This window comes from Stegostoma tigrinum, chromosome 1, assembly GCF_030684315.1.
Source record: "Stegostoma tigrinum isolate sSteTig4 chromosome 1, sSteTig4.hap1, whole genome shotgun sequence".
Lineage (NCBI taxonomy): Eukaryota > Metazoa > Chordata > Chondrichthyes > Orectolobiformes > Stegostomatidae > Stegostoma > Stegostoma tigrinum.
In genome coordinates this window covers 16,869,587-16,890,644 of record NC_081354.1, presented here as the reverse complement: position 1 = coordinate 16,890,644, position 21,058 = coordinate 16,869,587, and the positions used below count along the sequence as shown (strand labels likewise).

Here is a 21,058-nt window from a genome sequence, read left to right as displayed (position 1 = left end):
AAGCTCTTAGCCCAGGTTAACCAAATGGTTTCCATTATTACAAAAATAAAATTCCCTCTGGCAATTGCCACCCATGAGTCCACTCTCAATCATCAGCAAAGCAATGGAAGGTGCCATTGAGGATCAGTTTCAGTTCAGCCCAGGACCATTCCAGAGTTACAAATCTCATTACAGCTTTGAAACAAAAATAGACAATATAACTGAATTCTAGAGATAATGTCAGCATGATGGCCCTTAACATTGGAAGTCAATCATCTCAACCCCAAGTCATAGGGTCATTGAGTCCTACAACACAGCGACAGACTCTTTGGCCTAAACTGGCCTGTGCCAACCATAATATCCATCCATGCCAAGCCCATTTCCCTGCAGTCAGCCCATATCCTTCTAACCCTTTCCTATCCATGTATTTGACCAAATACCTTTTAAATGTTGTTAATGTGTCTGCCTCAACCACTTCCGCTGGCAATTCATTCCATATGTGTACCACCCTCTGTGTAAAAAAGTTGCCCCTCAGGTTCCCATGTATTCTCTTTCCTCTCGCCTTAAACTGATGACCTCTAGTCTTCAATTCCCCAACCATTGGAAAAAGACTGAATGTATTCACCCTATCCATGCCACTCATGACCTTATATACTTCTATAAGATCCCCCCTCAGTCTCCTACACTCTAAAGAAAATGTCTTAGCTTGTCCAACTCTCCCTATAACTCAGTCCTTTGAGTCCTGGCAACATCCTTGTAAGTTTCTTCTGCACTATTTCCAGTTTAATAACATCCTTCCTATAGCCAGGTGACCAAAACCGAACACAATACTCCAATTGCAGCCTCACCAATGTCATGTACAACTGCATCATAACTTCCTAACCTCTATACTTAATATCCTGACTGATCAAGGCTAGTGTGCCAAAGGCCTTTTCGCTGTTCTGTCTACCTGTGACTCCACTTTCAGAGAACCGTATATCTGAACTCCAATGTCCCTCCACCATGCTTCTTAAGGCCCTACCATTCACCATGAATCTCCTACCTGGATTTGACTTTCCAAAATGCAACACCTCACTCTTATCTATATTAAACTCCCTTTGCCATTTCTTGGCCCACTTCCCCAGGTGATTAAGATCCTGCTGCAATTTCTGATAACCTTCCTCACTGTCCATGACACCATCCATTTTAGGGTAATCCGCAAACTTACTAATCATACCTTGTACATTCTCATCCAAATCATCGATATAGATAACAAACAGTGATGGGCTTAGCACTGATTCATGGTTCAGAAATTCTTAAGGATGGTGCCCTAGAGTCAAATATATTCAGCTGCTTCATCAGCAACCTTCCCTCCATCATAAGGCCTCAAGAAGGGATGTTTGTTGATGATTGGATTTTAATATTCAGCTGCTCATGACTGAAGCTGTCTGTATCCGTATAGATCATGAACTGGACAACAAGGCGTAGGCTAATAAGTGGCATTCGTACCATGCCAGGAGAGGATAACTAGCCTCTGCAACAAAAGAGCACCAACTCCCCTTTATTGTCAATAGCATTAATTTTTCTGAATTTCCCACCATCAATTTCCCATGACTTACCATTAAATGTTAACCTCCTAGAAACTGAACTGCCACTGCCACATAAATATTATGGTTCCAAGGGCAGATCAGAGGCTGGGACAGTAACTCACCTTCTGTCTCCCTCAAGTCTTCCCACTATTAACAAGTGATAGGATTCCCCAAAGAGATCGATAATGTTTTAATGAGACAAATTTCCCAGCAACTGACAGAAGTAAACAAAAAGGCAAAATTTCACATTTTAAAACTTTTGCTGTAACAAATAAAGTAAACTCAACATATATTAATCATCACTTAACAATTAACCAATAGACCAAATTACCAATATTTCCCCATGTACATGTTATAGCCCTTTTTAATGTGTGCTACACTTCTGCAGTTGGGTCACATTACAAGAACAAATTTAAAGTAACTCCCAGTCCTCCAGAATGCCCATATCTCCCTTTTACTCGAGGGTGAAACCTTCAATGTCTCTCAATGCTGTTCTACTCAAGTTAAGCCTTCCAGATCTGACTTTCAACAGGAAGTGAAGGCCCAACTTGATGACCCCTTGTCCTCTGGTTCTCCAAAAGTCCCACTTATCCTACCCCATTCCTTTCAAACAGTAAACCTCTTAAAAGCATCCTGTTGCTAGTTAGAACAAAAGAGTCTGTTCTTCACAGCAGCAGCTAATTTGATCTTTCACACAGTTGTATCTGTCGTAGTCTGCTGTCTCTCTGAGTCTCAACAAACAACTGTCCCAAGTATAAAGACAATCTTCAGATGTTCCAACAGGTTTCTGATTGAGTTTTAGTCACCATGGTAACCATACTGCATGGGCCTGTCTCTGAGTGAATGTATCTAATATGACCCTACCATTCCTATTTAAAGAACTTTATGTTTCGCTGTAATTTAAGGGAGACCTTTTTAAACATAACTGTCTTGTCAAGACAAGCATTTGTAACATTAGGAACTGGCCTGGATGGCTGCAACTCCCAACAACACATAAGAAATTTAACACTATCCAGTACAATGCAGCTCACTTGAACAGCATATGACCCACTGCTTCAAACAGACACTCTACATATCAATTTGGCACGGTGAGACCCGTCTTATCAACTATGAGCTGTACTACATGTACACATCAAGTTTCCTTCAATAGCGCTTTCCAAAGAACGACAAGATTCATGAGAGCGTCACAATCTACAAGATCTCCTCTGTACTACTGACTGTCTTGACTTGGAAATATATTGTTGTTTCATGACTGTCACAGGCCAAAAACCTGCCAGTGCCTCCCTAACAGCACTGTGGGTGTGTCTACACAACATGAACTGCAGGAGTTAGGATGGCGGCTCACCACCCTTTTTTCAAGCACAATTCGAATTGAACATTAAATGTTAATCTTGCTACTAAAGCGCACAGCCCATGAACAAACAGTTAAATGCACACGGAATTTGATTTAAATTACTTTGCTCAGCTGAAGACAGAGTGGATGGTGCTGAAGCATTGTGCATGTATTATGCTTCGCACAATAACATTTCATTCCAGTGTAGCAGATGGCTTGGTCTCTTGTTCAGAAGCCAAGCATTTCCACTGAAAGGAGATCACCATCTGAGAAAGTTGAGGCTTGAGGCTCATTAATACCTTATAGAAACTACTAAAATGGCATGTTTTAAAATGTTTATTGAGTGAAAGAGCAGGAGGACAAAGGACTGAGTTTTGCATTATTTCATATAAGTGTTCAGTTCTTCAGACTGTTTCTTTTATCTTACAGGTCTACCTTCTTCCCGGTAACCAGCTGGAAGTGTGAGCTGACGGTGCCATGCACAAGGGGCAGAGCATCCAGAGCCTCAGGTAGGATTTATATCACCTCAACAAATAAGATTTAATAATAGAGAAAGAACAATGGCACAACTACAGAAGAGTGAAGCTTTATAAGGGAAAGATGATGTTCTGAAAGATAAATTGTGGGAATGATAGATGGGAAAAATGGAAAAATGGAGACAAAATGAAAACGCAAGGAAAAGTACAAATATTTAACATTTTTCATTTATTTTTATTCTAACAATTTAAAACTCATGTGAGTTGTTGTATATGGGTCTGGAAGGGTCTGAAAGGATTAAGTCTTGAATGAATACAATAAGCACCACCAACTACAATGATACCATGAGGAGCTGGTGGAAGGAATAAAATAATATCTTGTGTGAGACCGACATAAGATAGGTCCTCACTTTAGTCTTGGTAGTACTAGAGAACTATATTTGTAACCTGTAATTAATTACAGAAAAACCAATAAGCTACTTTCTGTTTACTCCATAAGACTCTCTTTAGACCAGAAGGCAGTTACCATCACACACAAACCATCTAAGTCCCTAAAGAACCTACATGCTAGGAAGATACAGATGATACCATGCACATAGGAGTAAGATTCTGCAGCTTCACTTGAAATCAACTGAGCAGGAGAAATTGAGTGCCATTACAGCTCAATAAATCTCATCATCTGTGGGTGACCTGCCCTTTTCATGAGGTTAATATCAAAGCAACATTAATAGTCCAGCATTTTGCAGTAGTTTGCAACTCTTTCTTGCCACAAGGGGTTAGATGAGTTATGCATTAATAATTGCATGTACATTAAATTAATTATTATTTCACCAGAATGTTTCAGCTCAGTATCACATGAACAATTGGCAGAAAATATTGTTTTTGAGCACTGTTTTGTTTCTTAGCTACTGACTTCATCACTCTTCCAGGCTAGAGTCTGAGGTTCAGCCAGTCTTTTCATAAGCTTTGTGCTGCATTTGATCCTGAGATGAATTTCTGATTTCATATTCACTAAGACAGCCTATGTCAATATTTATAAAATTGCTCAACTTCACCCCTGTCTCGGCTTATATGTTGCTCAAATAGCTTTGTTATCTTTGTTCCAACTCACTTCTAGCTGGTCTCTTACTTTCTACCATCCATAAATTTGGGGTTACTCAACATGTTGCTGCTTGTGTCTTAACCTGCAGCAATTTTTAATTTGCCGTTATTCTCATTCTCAGTGCCTTGCTCTGACTTTTGATTAAAAGACTTGATTTTGAAATTCTCTCTATTGGCCATGTCTCCACCTGATCTGTTCTAAACACAGAACCATGCAAGATAGCAAGAACAGCAGATGCTGGAGTCAGAGATAACACAGTGTGGAGCTGGAGGAACACAGCAAGCCAGGCAGCATCAGAGGAGCAGGAAAGTTGCCGTTTCGGGTTGGGGCCCTTCTTCAGGAAAAGAAAAAAGATCTGAAAGGATTAATTCTTGATTGAATACAATAAGCACCACCAACTGCAATGATACCATGAGGAGCTGGTGGAAGGAATAAAATAAGATCTTGTGTGAGACTGACATAAGATTATGTCCTCACTTTAGTCTTGGTAGACCCAAAACTTCAACTTTGCTGCTCCTCTGATGCTGCATGACCTGCTGTGTTCCTCCAGCTCCACACTGTATTGACCGTGTAAGATATCTGTGCTTCCCTAACTCTGGCCATTTTTGCCTCCTCAGTGTTAGTTGCTCTACCATTGGTGGCTGTACTTTCAGCTGCTTAGGCTCTTAAACTCTGGCATTCTCGCCATGTACCTCTCCACCCACTCAATCTATTTACTTTCCTTTAAAATATCTTTCCTGCCTGTTTTACTGAGCTTATGTTTTTCTGACCTAATATCTATTTATGTGGCTTGATGTGGTACTTTCTTTTATTATGTTTCTGTGAAGCACCTTTAAATGTTTGACTATATTAAGAGCGCTTTATAATTAGAAATTGTCAGTGTTGAATTGGAGCATGTCATAAGGGTGCAACAAGCAATCAGTGGGCCACTGCTGCCACCTTATTGAATATCTGTAGATTTGCAGCATTGAAACATCCACAGTGGTGAGCATTTAGTTTCTTCCAGTATATGGCTTGAACCTAAATTATGGCACAGTCCTTTATGTGCTATTTTAATGTTGTCATAAACTGTTTCAAGTAATTTGATTAATACACTCTGAGAGGGTTTCACATGGACATGTTAATTAGTATACTACCAATGGAAGTTAATCCACGAAACCATTTCGAGTATGGACTTCTGGTACTCTCTGAAGTGCAACCTGTTTGTATTTATATGATGTATTTAGAATTCGGAACAAGAATCAAATCTAAGCCAAATGGCAAAACTGTTGTGAACATATGTGCAATGTGTTCCCATATAGGATTAAAATTGTGAATTGAGAGAAGTTTAATATATCTCCCTAAAACCCAAAAGAACTGCAGATGCTGTGAATCAGAAACAAAAATAGAAATCAGTGGAAAATTGCAGCAAACCCTGTAGCATCTGTGAAGAGAAATCTGAATTAATGTTTCGGGTCCGATGACCCTTCCTTGGAATTGGGAGGTTCTGAGAAAGGGCCACCAGACCTGAAACATTAACTCTGATTGCTTTTCACAGATGCTGCCAGACCTGCTGAGCTTTTCCAGCAACGTTGTTTTTGTTTTTAATGTAGCCGCATTACTTTTAGCATAATATAATGGACAATGTAATGAAGTAGAAGTTAGTGATAAATGAAACTAATCAGATTTCTAGTCTATGATGTGAAAATCTGCCCAGACTTTCTGAGCAGTATTATTTGTAAAGAATGGAATTAATCTGGGTAGAATAAATTTATTAAGGTTAGCTACAAAATAACAGACACAGGTAAAAAAAATCAGGCTGAACTGTTTATTGATTTAGCTGAATTTGATGTTTATGACCTGGACTGCTTGCTCCAAAAGGGAGAATAAGATAAATATTATCCGCCCTACATAGCTCTGTGGAACTGGTGGAACACAGCAGGCCAGGCAGCATCAGAGGAGGAGGAAAACTGATGTTTCGGCTCTGGACCCTTCTTCAGAAATGGGGGAGGGAAAGGGGGCTCTGAAATAAATAGAGAGGTTGGGGGGTGGTGATAGAAAGTGGAGAGTGGAACAGATAGGTGGGAGAGAAGACAGACAGGTAAAGGAATTGGAGATGAAGCTAGTAAAGGTGAACGTAGGTAGGAAGTTGAGATGGGTTTGGTCAGTGAGGAGGAGTGGCAGATAGGCGGGAAGTAAGACGGACAGGTCAAGGAGGCGGGGATGAGGAGATATTGAAGCTGGTAAAGTTGACATTGAGACCATTGGGTTGTAGGGTTCCAAGGCGGAATATAAGACAATAAGACCATAAGACAGTGGAGTGGAAGAAAGGCCATTCAGCCCATCAAGTCCACTCTGCCATTTAATCATGAGGAGATATTGAAACTGGTAAAGTTGACATTGAGACCATTGGGTTGTAGGGTTCCAAGGCAGAATATAAGACAATAAGACCATAAGACATTGGAGTGGAAGAAAGGCCATTCAGCCCATCGAGTCCACTCTGCCATTTAATCATGGCTGATGGGCATTTCAACTCCACTTCACTGCACTCTCCCCGTAGCCCTTAATTCCTTGCAAGATCAAGAATTTATCAATCTCTGTCTTGAAGACATTTAATGTCCCGGCCTCCACTGCGCCCTATGGCAATGAATTCCACAGAATATAAGGTGCTGTTCCTCCACTTTCCAAGAATGCCGAGCCATGGTGCTCAACAAAGCAGCCTCTGAGCCTCCACTGGGTCTCCCCGATGTAGAGGAGGCCACATTGGGAACGGCTGATACAATAGACCACATTAGTGAACGTGCAGGTGAAGCGGAGGCCAAGCAGAGGCTCGAAGACCGCTTTATGGAGCACCTACGGTCAGTTCACGACAAATGACAACACCTTCCAGTCACGAATCACTTCAAATCCCCTTCCCACTCCCTGGACAACATGTCCATTCTGGGCCTTCTCCAGTGTCACAATGATGCCACCCAGAAACTGGAGGAACAGCACCTCATATTCCGCCTTGGAAACCTACAACCCAATGGCTTCAATGTCAACTTTACCAGCCTCAAAATGTCCCCAGCCCCGAACTCATCCCAAGACCAGCCTCCCCTCTCATCCCTGCCTCCTTGACCTGTCCGTCTTCTCTCCCACCTATCCGCCCGTCCCTCCTCACTGACCAACCCCCATCCCAACTTCCCACCTACACTTACCTTTACTAGCTACATCCCTGCCTCCTTGACTTATCCGTCTTCTCTCCCACCTATCTGCTCCTCCATCCACCTTTTATCACCACTCCCCTCTCTCTATTTATTTCAGAGCCCCCTTCCCTTCCCCTATTTCTGTAGATGGGTCCAGACCTGAAACGTCAGCTTTCCTGCTCCTTTGATGCTCCCTGGCCTGCTGTGTTCATCCAGCTCCACACCTTGTTATCTCACCCTCTGGCATCGGCATTTCCTACTATCTCTACATAGCTCTGTGTTGTTGAGAGGTGTGTTTTTGAATAGAGGTCTATGAACCGAGTTGTTCCACAAGGATCAGCAGTGAGACGTCTGTCGTTAGTAGTACATGTAAATGACTTGGATGAAAATGTGGGTGTCTGATGAGTAAGTTTGCAGAAGACAAGAATAATGTTGGGGTTCTGAATAGCGAGGAAGGTTATCGAAATGTACTGCAGGACAAAGATCAGTTGGAAAGTTGAGCAGAGAAATAGGAGATTGTGTTTAATCCAGACAAATGTGAGATGATGCATTTTGGGAGCTCAAATGCAAGAAGAAAATGTACAGAAAATGGAAGGATCCTTAGCAGCATTGATAATCAGAGAACTCTTCAGTGTAAGTCCATTGCTCGCTGAAAGTGGAAACACAAATGGATAAGGTAGTAAAGTAGGTGTATGGTATGCTTGTCTTCAGTGGTCAGGGTGTTGAGTACAAAACATATTGCAGCTGCATAAGACGTTAGTTAGGCCACATTTAGTGTATTATTTGCAGTTCTGGTTGCCACATTACAGGAAGGTTTGTGGAGGCTTTCGAGAGATTGCAGAAGAGATTTACCAGGATGTTGCCCGAACTGCAGTGTATCAGCAGCAAGGAGAGGTTGGACAAACTTAGAAACAAAAACTGAAATTGCTGGGAAAGTTCAGCAGGTCTAGCAGCATCTGTGGAGAACAATCAGAGTTAACATTTCGGGGTCGAGTGATCCTTCCGCAAAAGTTCTGAGGAAGAGTCACTTAACATGAACCATGAACTCAGATTTCTCTCCACAGATGCTGCCAGACCTGCTGAACTTTTTCAGTAATTTCTGTTTTTGTTTCTGATGTACAACATCTGCAGTTTTTTTTTGGTTTGGACAAACTTAGATTGTTTTTGTTTGTATAGGAGGTTTACTGGTGACCTGATACAAGTATATAAAATTATGAGAGACAAGCGTAGGGTGGATAGTCTGATTTTTTTGTCCCAGGATGGAAATGTCAAATATTAAGGGGAATGGATTTAATCTAAGAGGGGAAAGTTTAAGGGAAATGTGCAAGGAAAGTTTTTTGCGCAAAGGATGCTATGTGCCTGGAATATGCTGCTGGGTTAGGTGGTAGAAGCAGATACATTAGCAAAATTAAAGAGGCATTCAGACAGATACACAAATAGGCAGGGAAGAGAGGGATATGGACCATGTACAGTTTAGAATATCATCGTGATTGGCACAGATTTGGAGGGGCAAAGGGCCTTTTCCGGTGCTGTACTGCTGTATCTTTCAGATGACATATTAAACTGAGGCCCTGTCGCTCCGCTTGGCTAAAAGATTCTGCAGTACCAATCAAACAAAAAAGTTGGTGGAGTTATCTGTAATGTCCTGGTCAAGATTTATCCCTGAATAACAGCACAAAAAGTACAGCTCATCTAGTCATATCCACTTTGCCATTGGTGACAGTTTGCTATTTGTGAATTTGCTGATGCATTTCTAACATTGCAAGGGGGAGCGGCTACACTCAACAGCATTCTGTTATCTGTGAAATTGTTTGGGTCATCCCGTGGTGATGAAAGGTGCTATGATAATGCAGAGATAGTGGGAACTGTCTAACAAGGTGCGCAGCAGGCCCGGCAGCATCAGAGGAGCAGGAAAGCGGTGATAGTATCTGCTCCACTACCTACCTTCTATACCGCCTCCCCCTCTCTCTATTTATTTCAGAGCCCCCATTTCCTCTCCCTGAATTCCGAAGAAGGGTCCAGACACGAAACCCAAGATAACAAAATGTGAGGCTGGATGAACACAGCAGGCCAAGCAGCATCCCAGGAGCACAAAAGCTGACGTTTCGGGCCTAGACCCTTCATCAGAGAGGGGGATGGGGAGAGGGAACTGGAATAAATAGGGAGAGAGGGGGAGGCGGACCGAAGATGGAGAGTAAAGAAGATAGGTGGAGAGAGTATAGGTGAGGAGGTAGGGAGGGGATAGGTCGGTCCAGGGAAGACGGACTGGTCAAGGAGGTGGGATGAGGTTAGTAGGTAGATGGGGGTGCGGCTTGGGGTGGGAGGAAGGGATGGGTGAGAGGAAGAACAGGTTAGGGAGGCAGAGACAGGTTGGACTGGTTTTGGGATGCAGTGGGTGGGGGGGAAGAGCTGGGCTGGTTGTGTGGTGCAGTGGGGGGAGGGGACGAACTGGGCTGGTTTAGGGATGCAGTAGGGGAAGGGGAGATTTTGAAACTGGTGAAGTCCACATTGATATCATTAGGCTGCAGGGTTCCCAGGCGGAATATGAGTTGCTGTTCCTGCAACCTTCGGGTGGCATCATTGTGGCACTGCAGGAGGCCCATGATGGACATGTCATCTAGAGAATGGGAGGGGGAGTGGAAATGGTTTGCGACTGGGAGGTGCAGTTGTTTGTTGCGAACTGAGCGGAGGTGTTCTGCAAAGCGGTCTCCAAGCCTCCGCTTGGTTTCCCCAATGTAGAGGAAGCCACACCGGGTACAGTGGATGCAGTATACCACATTGGCAGATGTGCAGGTGCGAAACGTTAGCTTTCCTGCTCTCTATAATTCTGTATGGTTATTTTTGGATTATTTCTCAAAGTAGTCTATTTCATTGAATCACTGTCTCATTATTTCATTTTCTTCTTTCTTGCAATTTGCTAATTCTATAATTTATCATATTTCGATTGCTTTCAAATAAAAGCTAATTTTTGCATTGTCCACGGATGCACACATGCATTCCGGGAACCTTGGACCCAGCCTGACACTGCTCCCACCCACATGCTATGACCACGCCCGCTACCAATCGACTTCGCCCTGATCTCACTGACCCCGCCCACTCAACGATTCACTCCGCCTCTAGACACGTGACCGTACGTTGGCAAACAGGGTCCCGCCCCTGTCCCGATAACCCCGCCTATATAGTGATTTCACCCACGCCCTGAGCCTCGTGACATCCCACCCTCGCCAGCAGTCTAGCCCCGCCTCTGTATTTCTGGTCGCGCCCATACGACGATGTCCCGGCAGCGAGCCAAACCCAGCCCCAAAAGTCCGGCCCCGCCCCAGACTCAATGGTCACACTCCCAATTCTGATTGGCCCAACCTCTGATCCTGAACGCCGACGTTCCCAACAGTTTGCCCCGCCCTGCGCCTGCGCAGTCCGGCTAGGACTGGTGCCGGGAAGATGAGGCTTCGGTCCTCGTTGTTTGCATGCTGTGGCCTCCTGGGACTTCTCTTCGGGATGGCGGTCTTCTTGCGTGGGTTCTTCCCCACCCCATTGAAGTCATTCGGATCCGCGAAAGCCAAGGTGTCGGAGATCCCCGGAGAACCTGTGTTAGGTAATGCGGGGCTGCAGAGTGGACCCGGCCGCAGGGATCGCCATAATGTCACTTCCCTATCCCTGCACCCAGTGCCCTGCAATGCTGCCACTTCCCTGTCACAGCACCCAGTGCCCCGCACTGCAGTCACTTCCCTGTCACAGCACCCAGTGCCCCGCACTGCTGCCACTTCCCTGTCACAGCACCCAGTGCCCCGCACTGCAGTCACTTCCCTGTCACAGCACCCAGTGCCCCGCACTGCAGTCACTTCCCTATCCCTGCACCCAGTGCCCCGCACTGCAGTCACTTCCCTGTCACAGCACCCAGTGCCCCGCACTGCAGTCACTTCCCTGTCACAGCACCCAGTGCCCCGCACTGCAGTCACTTCCCTGTCACAGCACCCAGTGCCCCGCACTGCAGTCACTTCCCTGTCACAGCACCCAGTGCCCCGCACTGCAGTCACTTCCCTGTCACAGCACCCAGTGCCCCGCACTGCAGTCACTTCCCTGTCACAGCACCCAGTGCCCCGCAGTGCAGTCACTTCCCTGTCACAGCACCCAGTGCCCCGCACTGCAGTCACTTCCCTGTCACAGCACCCAGTGCCCCGCACTGCAGTCACTTACCTGTCACAGCACCCAGTGCCCCGCACTGCAGTCACTTACCTGTCACAGCACCCAGTGCCCCGCAATGCAGTCACTTGCCTGTCACAGCACCCAGTGCCCCGCAATGCAGTCACTTCCCTGTCACAGCACCCAGTGCCCCGCACTGCAGTCACTTCCCTGTCACAGCACCCAGTGCCCCGCACTGCAGTCACTTGCCTGTCACAGCACCCAGTGCCCCGCAGTGCAGTCACTTGCCTGTCACAGCACCCAGTGCCCCGCAGTGCAGTCACTTGCCTGTCACAGCACCCAGTGCCCCGCAGTGCAGTCACTTGCCTGTCACAGCACCCAGTGCCCCGCAGTGCAGTCACTTGCCTGTCACAGCACCCAGTGCCCCGCAGTGCAGTCACTTGCCTGTCACAGCACCCAGTGCCCCGCAGTGCAGTCACTTGCCTGTCACAGCACCCAGTGCCCCGCAGTGCAGTCACTTGCCTGTCACAGCACCCAGTGCCCTGCAGTGCAGTCACTTGCCTGTCACAGCACCCAGTGCCCTGCAGTGCAGTCACTTGCCTGTCACAGCACCCAGTGCCCTGCAGTGCAGTCACTTGCCTGTCACAGCACCCAGTGCCCTGCAGTGCAGTCACTTGCCTGTCACAGCACCCAGTGCCCTGCAGTGCAGTCACTTGCCTGTCACAGCACCCAGTGCCCTGCAGTGCAGTCACTTGCCTGTCACAGCACCCAGTGCCCTGCAGTGCAGTCACTTGCCTGTCACAGCACCCAGTGCCCTGCAGTGCAGTCACTTGCCTGTCACAGCACCCAGTGCCCTGCAGTGCAGTCACTTGCCTGTCACAGCACCCAGTGCCCTGCAGTGCAGTCACTTGCCTGTCACAGCACCCAGTGCCCTGCAGTGCAGTCACTTGCCTGTCACAGCACCCAGTGCCCTGCAGTGCAGTCACTTGCCTGTCACAGCACCCAGTGCCCTGCAGTGCAGTCACTTGCCTGTCACAGCACCCAGTGCCCTGCAGTGCAGTCACTTGCCTGTCACAGCACCCAGTGCCCTGCAGTGCAGTCACTTGCCTGTCACAGCACCCAGTGCCCTGCAGTGCAGTCACTTGCCTGTCACAGCACCCAGTGCCCTGCAGTGCAGTCACTTGCCTGTCACAGCACCCAGTGCCCTGCAGTGCAGTCACTTGCCTGTCACAGCACCCAGTGCCCTGCAGTGCAGTCACTTGCCTGTCACAGCACCCAGTGCCCTGCAGTGCAGTCACTTGCCTGTCACAGCACCCAGTGCCCTGCAGTGCAGTCACTTGCCTGTCACAGCACCCAGTGCCCTGCAGTGCAGTCACTTGCCTGTCACAGCACCCAGTGCCCTGCAGTGCAGTCACTTGCCTGTCACAGCACCCAGTGCCCTGCAGTGCAGTCACTTGCCTGTCACAGCACCCAGTGCCCCGCAGTGCAGTCACTTGCCTGTCACAGCACCCAGTGCCCCGCAGTGCAGTCACTTGCCTGTCACAGCACCCAGTGCCCCGCAGTGCAGTCACTTGCCTGTCACAGCACCCAGTGCCCCGCAGTGCAGTCACTTGCCTGTCACAGCACCCAGTGCCCCGCAGTGCAGTCACTTGCCTGTCACAGCACCCAGTGCCCCGCAGTGCAGTCACTTGCCTGTCACAGCACCCAGTGCCCCGCAGTGCAGTCACTTGCCTGTCACAGCACCCAGTGCCCCGCACTGCAGTCACTTGCCTGTCACAGCACCCAGTGCCCTGCAGTTTTGCTCCTTCCCTGTCCCTCTGCCCGGTGCCCTACTGTGCAGTTAATTCCCTGTCTCCTTACTCTGCCACTTGAGCATTACTTACACATTTGTCTTAAGGCCAGTACCGACAGTAATTTAAGGCACCAGCAAGTGCCACTCTCTATCTGATACTGAGACACAGGCCTGTTTTCCAGTGCTAATAAGAACCCATGTCGCATTTGCTGCTTTGGTCCGACATCCCTGTGCATTTCTTTGTGAGATGGTGGTTTTTATTTATTAAAGCTTGGATTGGCTGGGCGAGATATTTCATTGTGCCCAGTTTCTGTTCCAATCATTGAATCACTTGTTCTGTTTGATATTGTGCAACGTTATTTCTTTATCTGATGGATGGACCACAGAACAAATTAAATGTCTTTTTTCCTCATCTGTGTGCACCAGTGTTTCATAGGCAATAAAAAATGCCTAAATTGTAAGTCTGAAGACGAAAACATTGATTTGGATCAAGCTAAAAGATGGCAGTGATTACTACTAACATTTCTGAGTTGCTCACAGATCCCATTAGATATGGTGTCGAACTAATTGGATAAGAAAGGTTGGCATTACCTTAGTGGTAATTTATGTACGTTGTCTCCCTGTTCTTCAGCTTGTTGGTTTATGTGTTGTAAAAAAAATACATTGTTAATGTTCACATTAACAACATTAATGTTCTTCATTATAAGTCAACAGCTGGGTCTCGAGTCTAGCTGGCTCAAAATTGAGAAACAGCATTTTAGCTGATTAAAGTGCCAATGAAGAGCACAATTACTTTACAGGCAAGTAGTGCTGGGTGGTGGTTTACAATACATCATCAGCAATTTGCATAAACATTTCAATATAGTCAAAAATTTGAAATACCACATTTTGAGGTAAAGATGAATTATTTAATGGTCTGGTGTGCACCGTTCAGTATTTTTCATTTTTATTTGATTCAGCACATTTGCAGCCTTTCTTTGTTGCATTTCTATCCATGCAAGTTTTGAGAGTATTTATAAATTTCTGTAATTTCAAATTTAGAGGGGAGATTATTTCAGCTGACAGTTTTAGGGAACCCTTTAAAATTGTCTGGACCTAGTACTGTGGAAAAGAGAATATAATGCCAATTTATGAAAAGAGAGAGTGATAATCTCGTGTGCAGCCATTTTGACATAATTTGTAGTTACAAATTATAGAAAATTAGAAATGATGGGTATCGGGGCACACCCCCGGTTAAAGACATAGGAAGATGGTCCTGGTTGTTGGAGGTCATCTAAGCTCCAGGACATCTCTTCAAGAATTCTTCAGAATAGTGTCCTAGGCCCAACCGTCTACAGCTGCTTGATCAGTGACCTTTTCTTCCATCTTAAGGTCAGAATAGGAATACTTGCCAATGATTGCAAAATGATCAGTACCATTTGCTACCCTTTAGATAATGAAGCAGTCCGTGTATAAATGCAACAAGATTTGGACAATATACAGGCTTGAATTGACAAGTGGCAAGTAACATTTGCATCACACAAACGCCAGGCAATGACTATTTCCAATAAGAGACAATCTTATCACCATCCTTTGACCTTCAAAAGTGTTACCATACTGAATTCCCCACTATCAACATCCTGTAGGTTACCATTGACCAAAAGTTTAACTGGGTTCACTATATAAATACAATGGCGTCAAGAACTGTCAGAAGCTAGGAATATTGTGAGAAACTCACCATCTGACTCTCCAAAGCCTGTTTTCACTATCTGCAAGGCGCAAGTCATGGCTGTGATGGGATTTTCCACACTTGCTGGTAAAAGGCTGCTCCACTAAAATTCAAGAAGCTTGATGTCATTCAAGACAAAGCAGCCTGCCTGATTGGCACCATATTCACAAGCATCCACTCCCTTCACCACCGACACTCAGTAACAGCAGTGTATTATCTACTGGGTTCACTGCAGAAATTCACCAAAGATCCTTAGCACCTTCCAAACCCTTGACCACTTCTACCTAGAAGTACAAGAGCAAACAGATACATGGGAACACCAACTCCTGCAAGTTCCCCTCCAAACTACTCATCATCCTGACTTAGAAATATATTGCCATTCCTTCACTGTCACTGGACAAAATCCTGGAATTCCCTCCCTAAAGGCATTGTGGGTCAACCTACAATGACAGTGAACTACAGCACACCACCAACTTCTCAAGGGCACTTAGGGACAGGCAATAAATGCTGGCCATCCAGCAATGCCCACAAGTGAATAAAAAATGTATGGAATTACACTCTTAAATTGTAGTGAAATGGAGAAATATGATTCATATGACTGATGATGCCTGACAAAACTTATGAAATTTTTTAGGATAGGAGCGTCAAGGAGTAATCTGAAGTAGCCTCGAGCATATATCTTATTTGAACAAACTCGATGTGGAGTAATTGAGCAGTGGCTTTAAAGAGACAGTTGTAGTTAGCAGCTAAGTTTTACATTGTAACTGAAAATGCCAATTTACATGTGAACAGTGCCAGGGATATCAAATTATTTTAAAGTTAAAACACGGATAAAGCATATGTCTATTCTCTTGACTTAGGCCTTGCATCAAACTGGACAAAACTGCCGTCTCCATTGTTTGGAAAGGTTGTTATAATGTTGGTGGACGCTTTGAGAGAAGACTTTGTGTTTGGACCAAAAGGACGACAGTTCATGCGATACACACGACGTATGATTGAACAAGGTTCATCTCTCAGCTTTATTGCTAAAGCCTGGCCACCAACAGTCACAATGCCTAGAATTAAGGTAAGAAATTAAAAAGGTTAGGTTTTCATGAAATGTTGAGCTATTTATCATTTATATTGGGGCTTTTATATTCTGTGTGTCTTGCCTTAAAACTCAATTATTACATTCGTTTTATTTCGGCTCCTTATCACTTGAGGTGCAGCTTTTAATGTTTTATGAATCTGATGTCAAATCACTCAGCTGTCCCTAATTGAAAGTACAATTTGTTTCTTTTTAAATCAAACTAATTTGCTCACTTTTCTAATTTCCTATAACTCAACCAGTCACACTTTTTGGGTCCATTTCACAACAGGAAATTCTTGGTTAATATTGTAGTTGTGTTCCTGAAAAGTGTAACTTTAAATGAAAAATGAATTACATTTTCCAATTTTGGTTAGGTTCAATTGGATCTTAACTGTCAGAAAAAAAAGTGTTTAAGTACAACAGATTGCGAAGATATTGATATGTTTGTAAATTAAATAACTTTTAAAATTAAAAAATAAATATGCTCAGCTCGTGCTCACTGTTCTTTACCTCTCCTCCTCACTGACCGTCCTGCTTCTCTTTCCTGAACACTCTCTGTAATTGTTGAGTGAGACGGTCATAAAGCAGAGGAGGCCCCTCTAAAACTGCACTGATAGGGTCACACTACCCTATATCATGTTTGCTGTGGAACAACATTCATGCAAATCCATGCTGTTTGGTACGAATTCCAGCCCCCTTAAGAATGCACCATTACACCAAATTAACTTAAGCTGGGTTGACCTAACGTGAGGAATTCTTATCTCATCTCTATCTCCTTGCAGTTTCCTTTCCTAATTGATGCCTGACTGAGTGTTGTGTAATGTTGCAAATATGCATTCTTATAGACTGGACAAATTTTCTTATTTCTTGAAATGTTGGTCTTTTGGCAGTTTACGCCATCTGTCAATCCATGTTGCTTCAGTTGGGTATTAATTATATCTTGGCCTATGTAAACTTACCTGCTATCTATGATTGACTGCCTGCCTGTTAGGTAACCAGCTGGTTTATTTTTCTATTATGTTTTTGAACATCGGCGTTACAGTGGCAACTCTGTGTCCTTTAGTACAAGTTTGATATGAAAAGTTCTAATTAATTCTGGGCTGTAGGAGAAACTGGTACATAGTTGAGGAAAGTGTTTGAATGGAATCCCCAAAAATGTTACTTTAGTTGTCAAAAGTAGTAATTATTTTTCACCACTGATCATTTGATAGAGGGGATTTGAAGACTAATACTGTACTTTGGATATGTTTATTGAAATGCATGAAATGGTCCAGTATTTATGTCTGAACTGTTACGGTTTGTTTAGGCAATGATGACTGGCAGAATTCCCGGATTTATTGATGTCATCATGAACTTGAATTCTCCTACTTTGCTGGAAGATAATCTGATCTGGCAGGCAAAAACTGCTGGAAGAAGAATCATGTTCTATGGTGATGACACTTGGATTCGACTCTTTCCAGATCACTTTGTAGAATATGATGGGACTACTTCTTTCTTTGTGTCTGATTATACCGAGGTAAGTAAATTTTGAATGCATTTTGAATGCATTTTGTATCATATTGAATATGTCTGATTTTTCTCCTAATATTTGAGGCCTGTGCAGATGTTTTGGACATCAAGGCCTCAAGATAGCCATTCAATTCACTGTGCGAGTTGATTTTTATCAGAGCAAGGAACCAAAAAACTGCTTGTGTGTGTTTTTAAATGGAGCAAGAAGCTAATCACAGTATATTTTTGGTTATACTAGAACAAATTTCCATTGAAAGCAGTTGGTTTTGATCAAGGAGCTTTCAAAAGGAACTGAAATGATAACAGAATAAGGAGATCAAGGTAACCTTAGGAGCAGCCAAGTTGTCTTAGAAAGATGTTCTACTCTGTCTCCCCAACTGAAAATTTAAACTTAAAAGTTTTAAAATATCAATTTCTTTTTAGTTTTAAGCTTGCAACAATTTTACTTTTGTAAAAGCACTTAGAAAAGATCAAAGAGCTCGACCAGACTCCGAAATTTAGACACAGAGCCTTCCACTTGTAATTAATGAATGATTGAATATTGTGTATGTTTAATCCTCACATAGATTGGAAAAATTGAAGTGGCAGTAGGGTGGATGAGATTGGCAAACGTTCTTTGAACAATACATTCTGCATCCTGCCAGGGGAAAGAAAGTGTGTAACAAAATAGGACTAATTCATGAAATATAGCAATGGATCCCCTGGCTAAGAATAATCACGACACAATTTCATGTTCATTTTGAGAGTCAGATTTGGGAATCAAAAGCTACTTTTTAAACTTTAAATATAAGCAATTATCAAGATATGCAGAGTTAGCTCAAGTGAGTCCGGAAAAATTTAAAATTTAAATAAAAATTTTAAAATGGTTAAAATTTTAGATGATAGTGAAGTAGCAGACATAGGAACACAAGTTGGCCATTTGACCTTTCAAGCTAGCTGCGTTACCCAAACACATCTTGGATTGTGGTCTCGCCTCTCCTTTCCTATCTACAGCCTGTAGCCCTTGACTATCAAAAATGTTTCCAACTCAGCCTTCATTGCCTTCTGGGGAAGGGAAATCTACTCTGTAATGACCCTTTAAGAATCAGCTTTTCTAATCATCTGTCTCTTAAAAGGGAGACCTGTTATTCTTAAAGTACACCCCCTAGTTTGAGTTCCCCACACAGGGAGACATCCTCCTGGTATCCACCCAACGTAATCCCCTTAAGAACTTGAACAAAAACAGAAGTTGCTGGAAAAGCTCAGCAGGTCTGGCAGCATCTGTGAAGAGAAAATCACAGTTAACATTTTGGGTCCGGTCCAGATCGAGTTCTGAGGAAGGGTCATCTGACCCAAAATGTTAACTCTGATTTTCTCTTAACAGATGCTGCTGGACAGGCTGAGCTTTTCCAGCAACTTCTGTTTTTGTTCCTGATTTACAGCATCTGCAGTTCTTTTGGATTTTAATCCACTTAAGTTCTTATATGTATCAGTAAGATCACCTCTCATTCTTCTAAATTCCACGGGATATAGGCCTAGCTTGTTTAACCTTTCATAAGAGAGCCATTCAAGCCAGGAATTAATTGATCTCTGAACTGCTTCTAAATTTGTTATTCTTTTATCAAAACAAAAGGAAATCAAAACTCTAAAAAATACTTTAGATGCAGTGTAACCAACTGCCTGTGTGGCTGCAATTGTCTACTTTTATGTTCCATTCCCTTTGTAGTAAGCATTGGCATTACTTTTGCCTTCCTAATCACTTGCTGTACCTGTTTATTAACTTTCTGTGATTCTTGTACTAGAGAGCACCCCACTAAGTTTCTCTCTATTTAAATAACATACTGTTTTTCTAATCTTTCTGCGAAACTGGACGCGTTCACAATTACCCATGTTGTACTCCATCTGCTAGTTACCTTTCCCATCCCACTCACTTAACCTGTTTATATCCCTTTGTCGGCTTTATTTCCTCTTGACGACTTGCTTCCTACCTACCTTCCTTAACTATGTTAACTCTGATTTCTCTCCACAGATGCTGTCAGATCTGCTGAGCTTTTCTAGCAATTTTTGTTTTAATTCCCACCTTCCTTGGTGTCATTTGTAAATGTAGCAAGCATACATCAGTTTCCTTACCCAAGTGATTGTTGTAGATTGTCATTAGTTCAAGACCCAACATGATCCTTGCGATACTACATAAGTTACAACACACCAATCCCCCAAAAAGCGACCTATTTATCCTGACTTACTGCAACGTTTTAGCTAACCAATTCTTTATCCATACTAATATGTGACCCCTACACCATGTGCCCTTTACATGTACAGCAAAACCATGTGCTCTTGTGCAGCAACATTTAAGAAGCTATTTCATGACTCTCATCAAAGATGTATTCCATTGAAAAAGAATGACTGTACGAGAGGATACACCATTCATGGCTAACTAAGCATTTTAAGGATGTTACCATATTGGAAAAAAAAGACTTACAGCTAAGAGTAGTGGTAGCCGTGAAGATTGAGAGCATTGTAGAAACCACCAAAGAGATGGCTAAAAGTATAACAAATGGTGGGGAAATTGAAGTTGAGGAAAAATGAAAAGTAGAATAAAAAGCAGTTGAAGCTTTTATAAGTGTGGCTAAACTAAGCATCTTAAAGGGTGATACTGGAGATTTAATATTGGGAAACCAGAAAATGTCAGAGGCTTTGATAAAGTACTCTATCTCTCTTCAAGTAGAAGTCACAAAAAGTAATACAAAAACAGTAAAACAAACAGAAGCATGGAACTTAAACCAATCATGATCTCTAGAGAAAAAAGTACAAGGAAAACTAATGGGATAAAAGGCTGGCAATTCCCTGAATCTCAAGGTCTTAAAAGAATTGGCCTTAGAAATAGTGGAGGAGTGGTTAAATTCTTCCCAAACTCCCCAAGTTCTGGACAGGTCGCTGCAGATTGAAAAACCACAAATGTGATATTGCAACTGTAGAAAGGAGGGCAGCTGTGATTAGGAAATCATAGGCCAGTTCTATAACATTTGTTATTAGGAAAATGAAGAATTCATTTTTAAAGAGGTAATAGCTGGACATTGCTCAATTCCATTTTGATTTTGAAAGAGTGTTGTGAAAGGGAAATCAGGTTTGACAAAGTTGTTTCTTGAGGATGCACCAAGCAGGTTGGATAAAGAACAACCAGTGAATTAGTGCATTTGGATTTCCAAAAAATTATTCAGTAGGTGTGAGAAGATCAG

The 21,058-nt window shown here is 43.5% G+C and overlaps 1 protein-coding gene across 3 annotated transcripts in view; it reads left to right on the top strand.

Annotated features, from left to right (window-relative positions):
* pigg (phosphatidylinositol glycan anchor biosynthesis class G) overlaps nt 1–21,058 on the top strand; it is a 98,330-nt gene that overhangs the window by 48,558 nt on the left and 28,714 nt on the right. Inside the window, exons 2-4 of one of the 3 annotated variants that reach the window (XM_048538526.2) lie at nt 3,310–3,389; nt 16,126–16,331; nt 17,641–17,850. In XM_048538526.2, the coding sequence (XP_048394483.1) occupies nt 16,182–16,331; nt 17,641–17,850 (360 nt within the window). In that variant the 5' untranslated portion in view covers nt 3,310–3,389; nt 16,126–16,181. Of the gene's footprint in view, nt 1–3,242; nt 3,390–11,048; nt 11,218–16,125; nt 16,332–17,640; nt 17,851–21,058 lie in introns of those variants that run through there. The other 2 variants (XM_048538533.2, XM_059655061.1) reach the window with 2 other exon arrangements.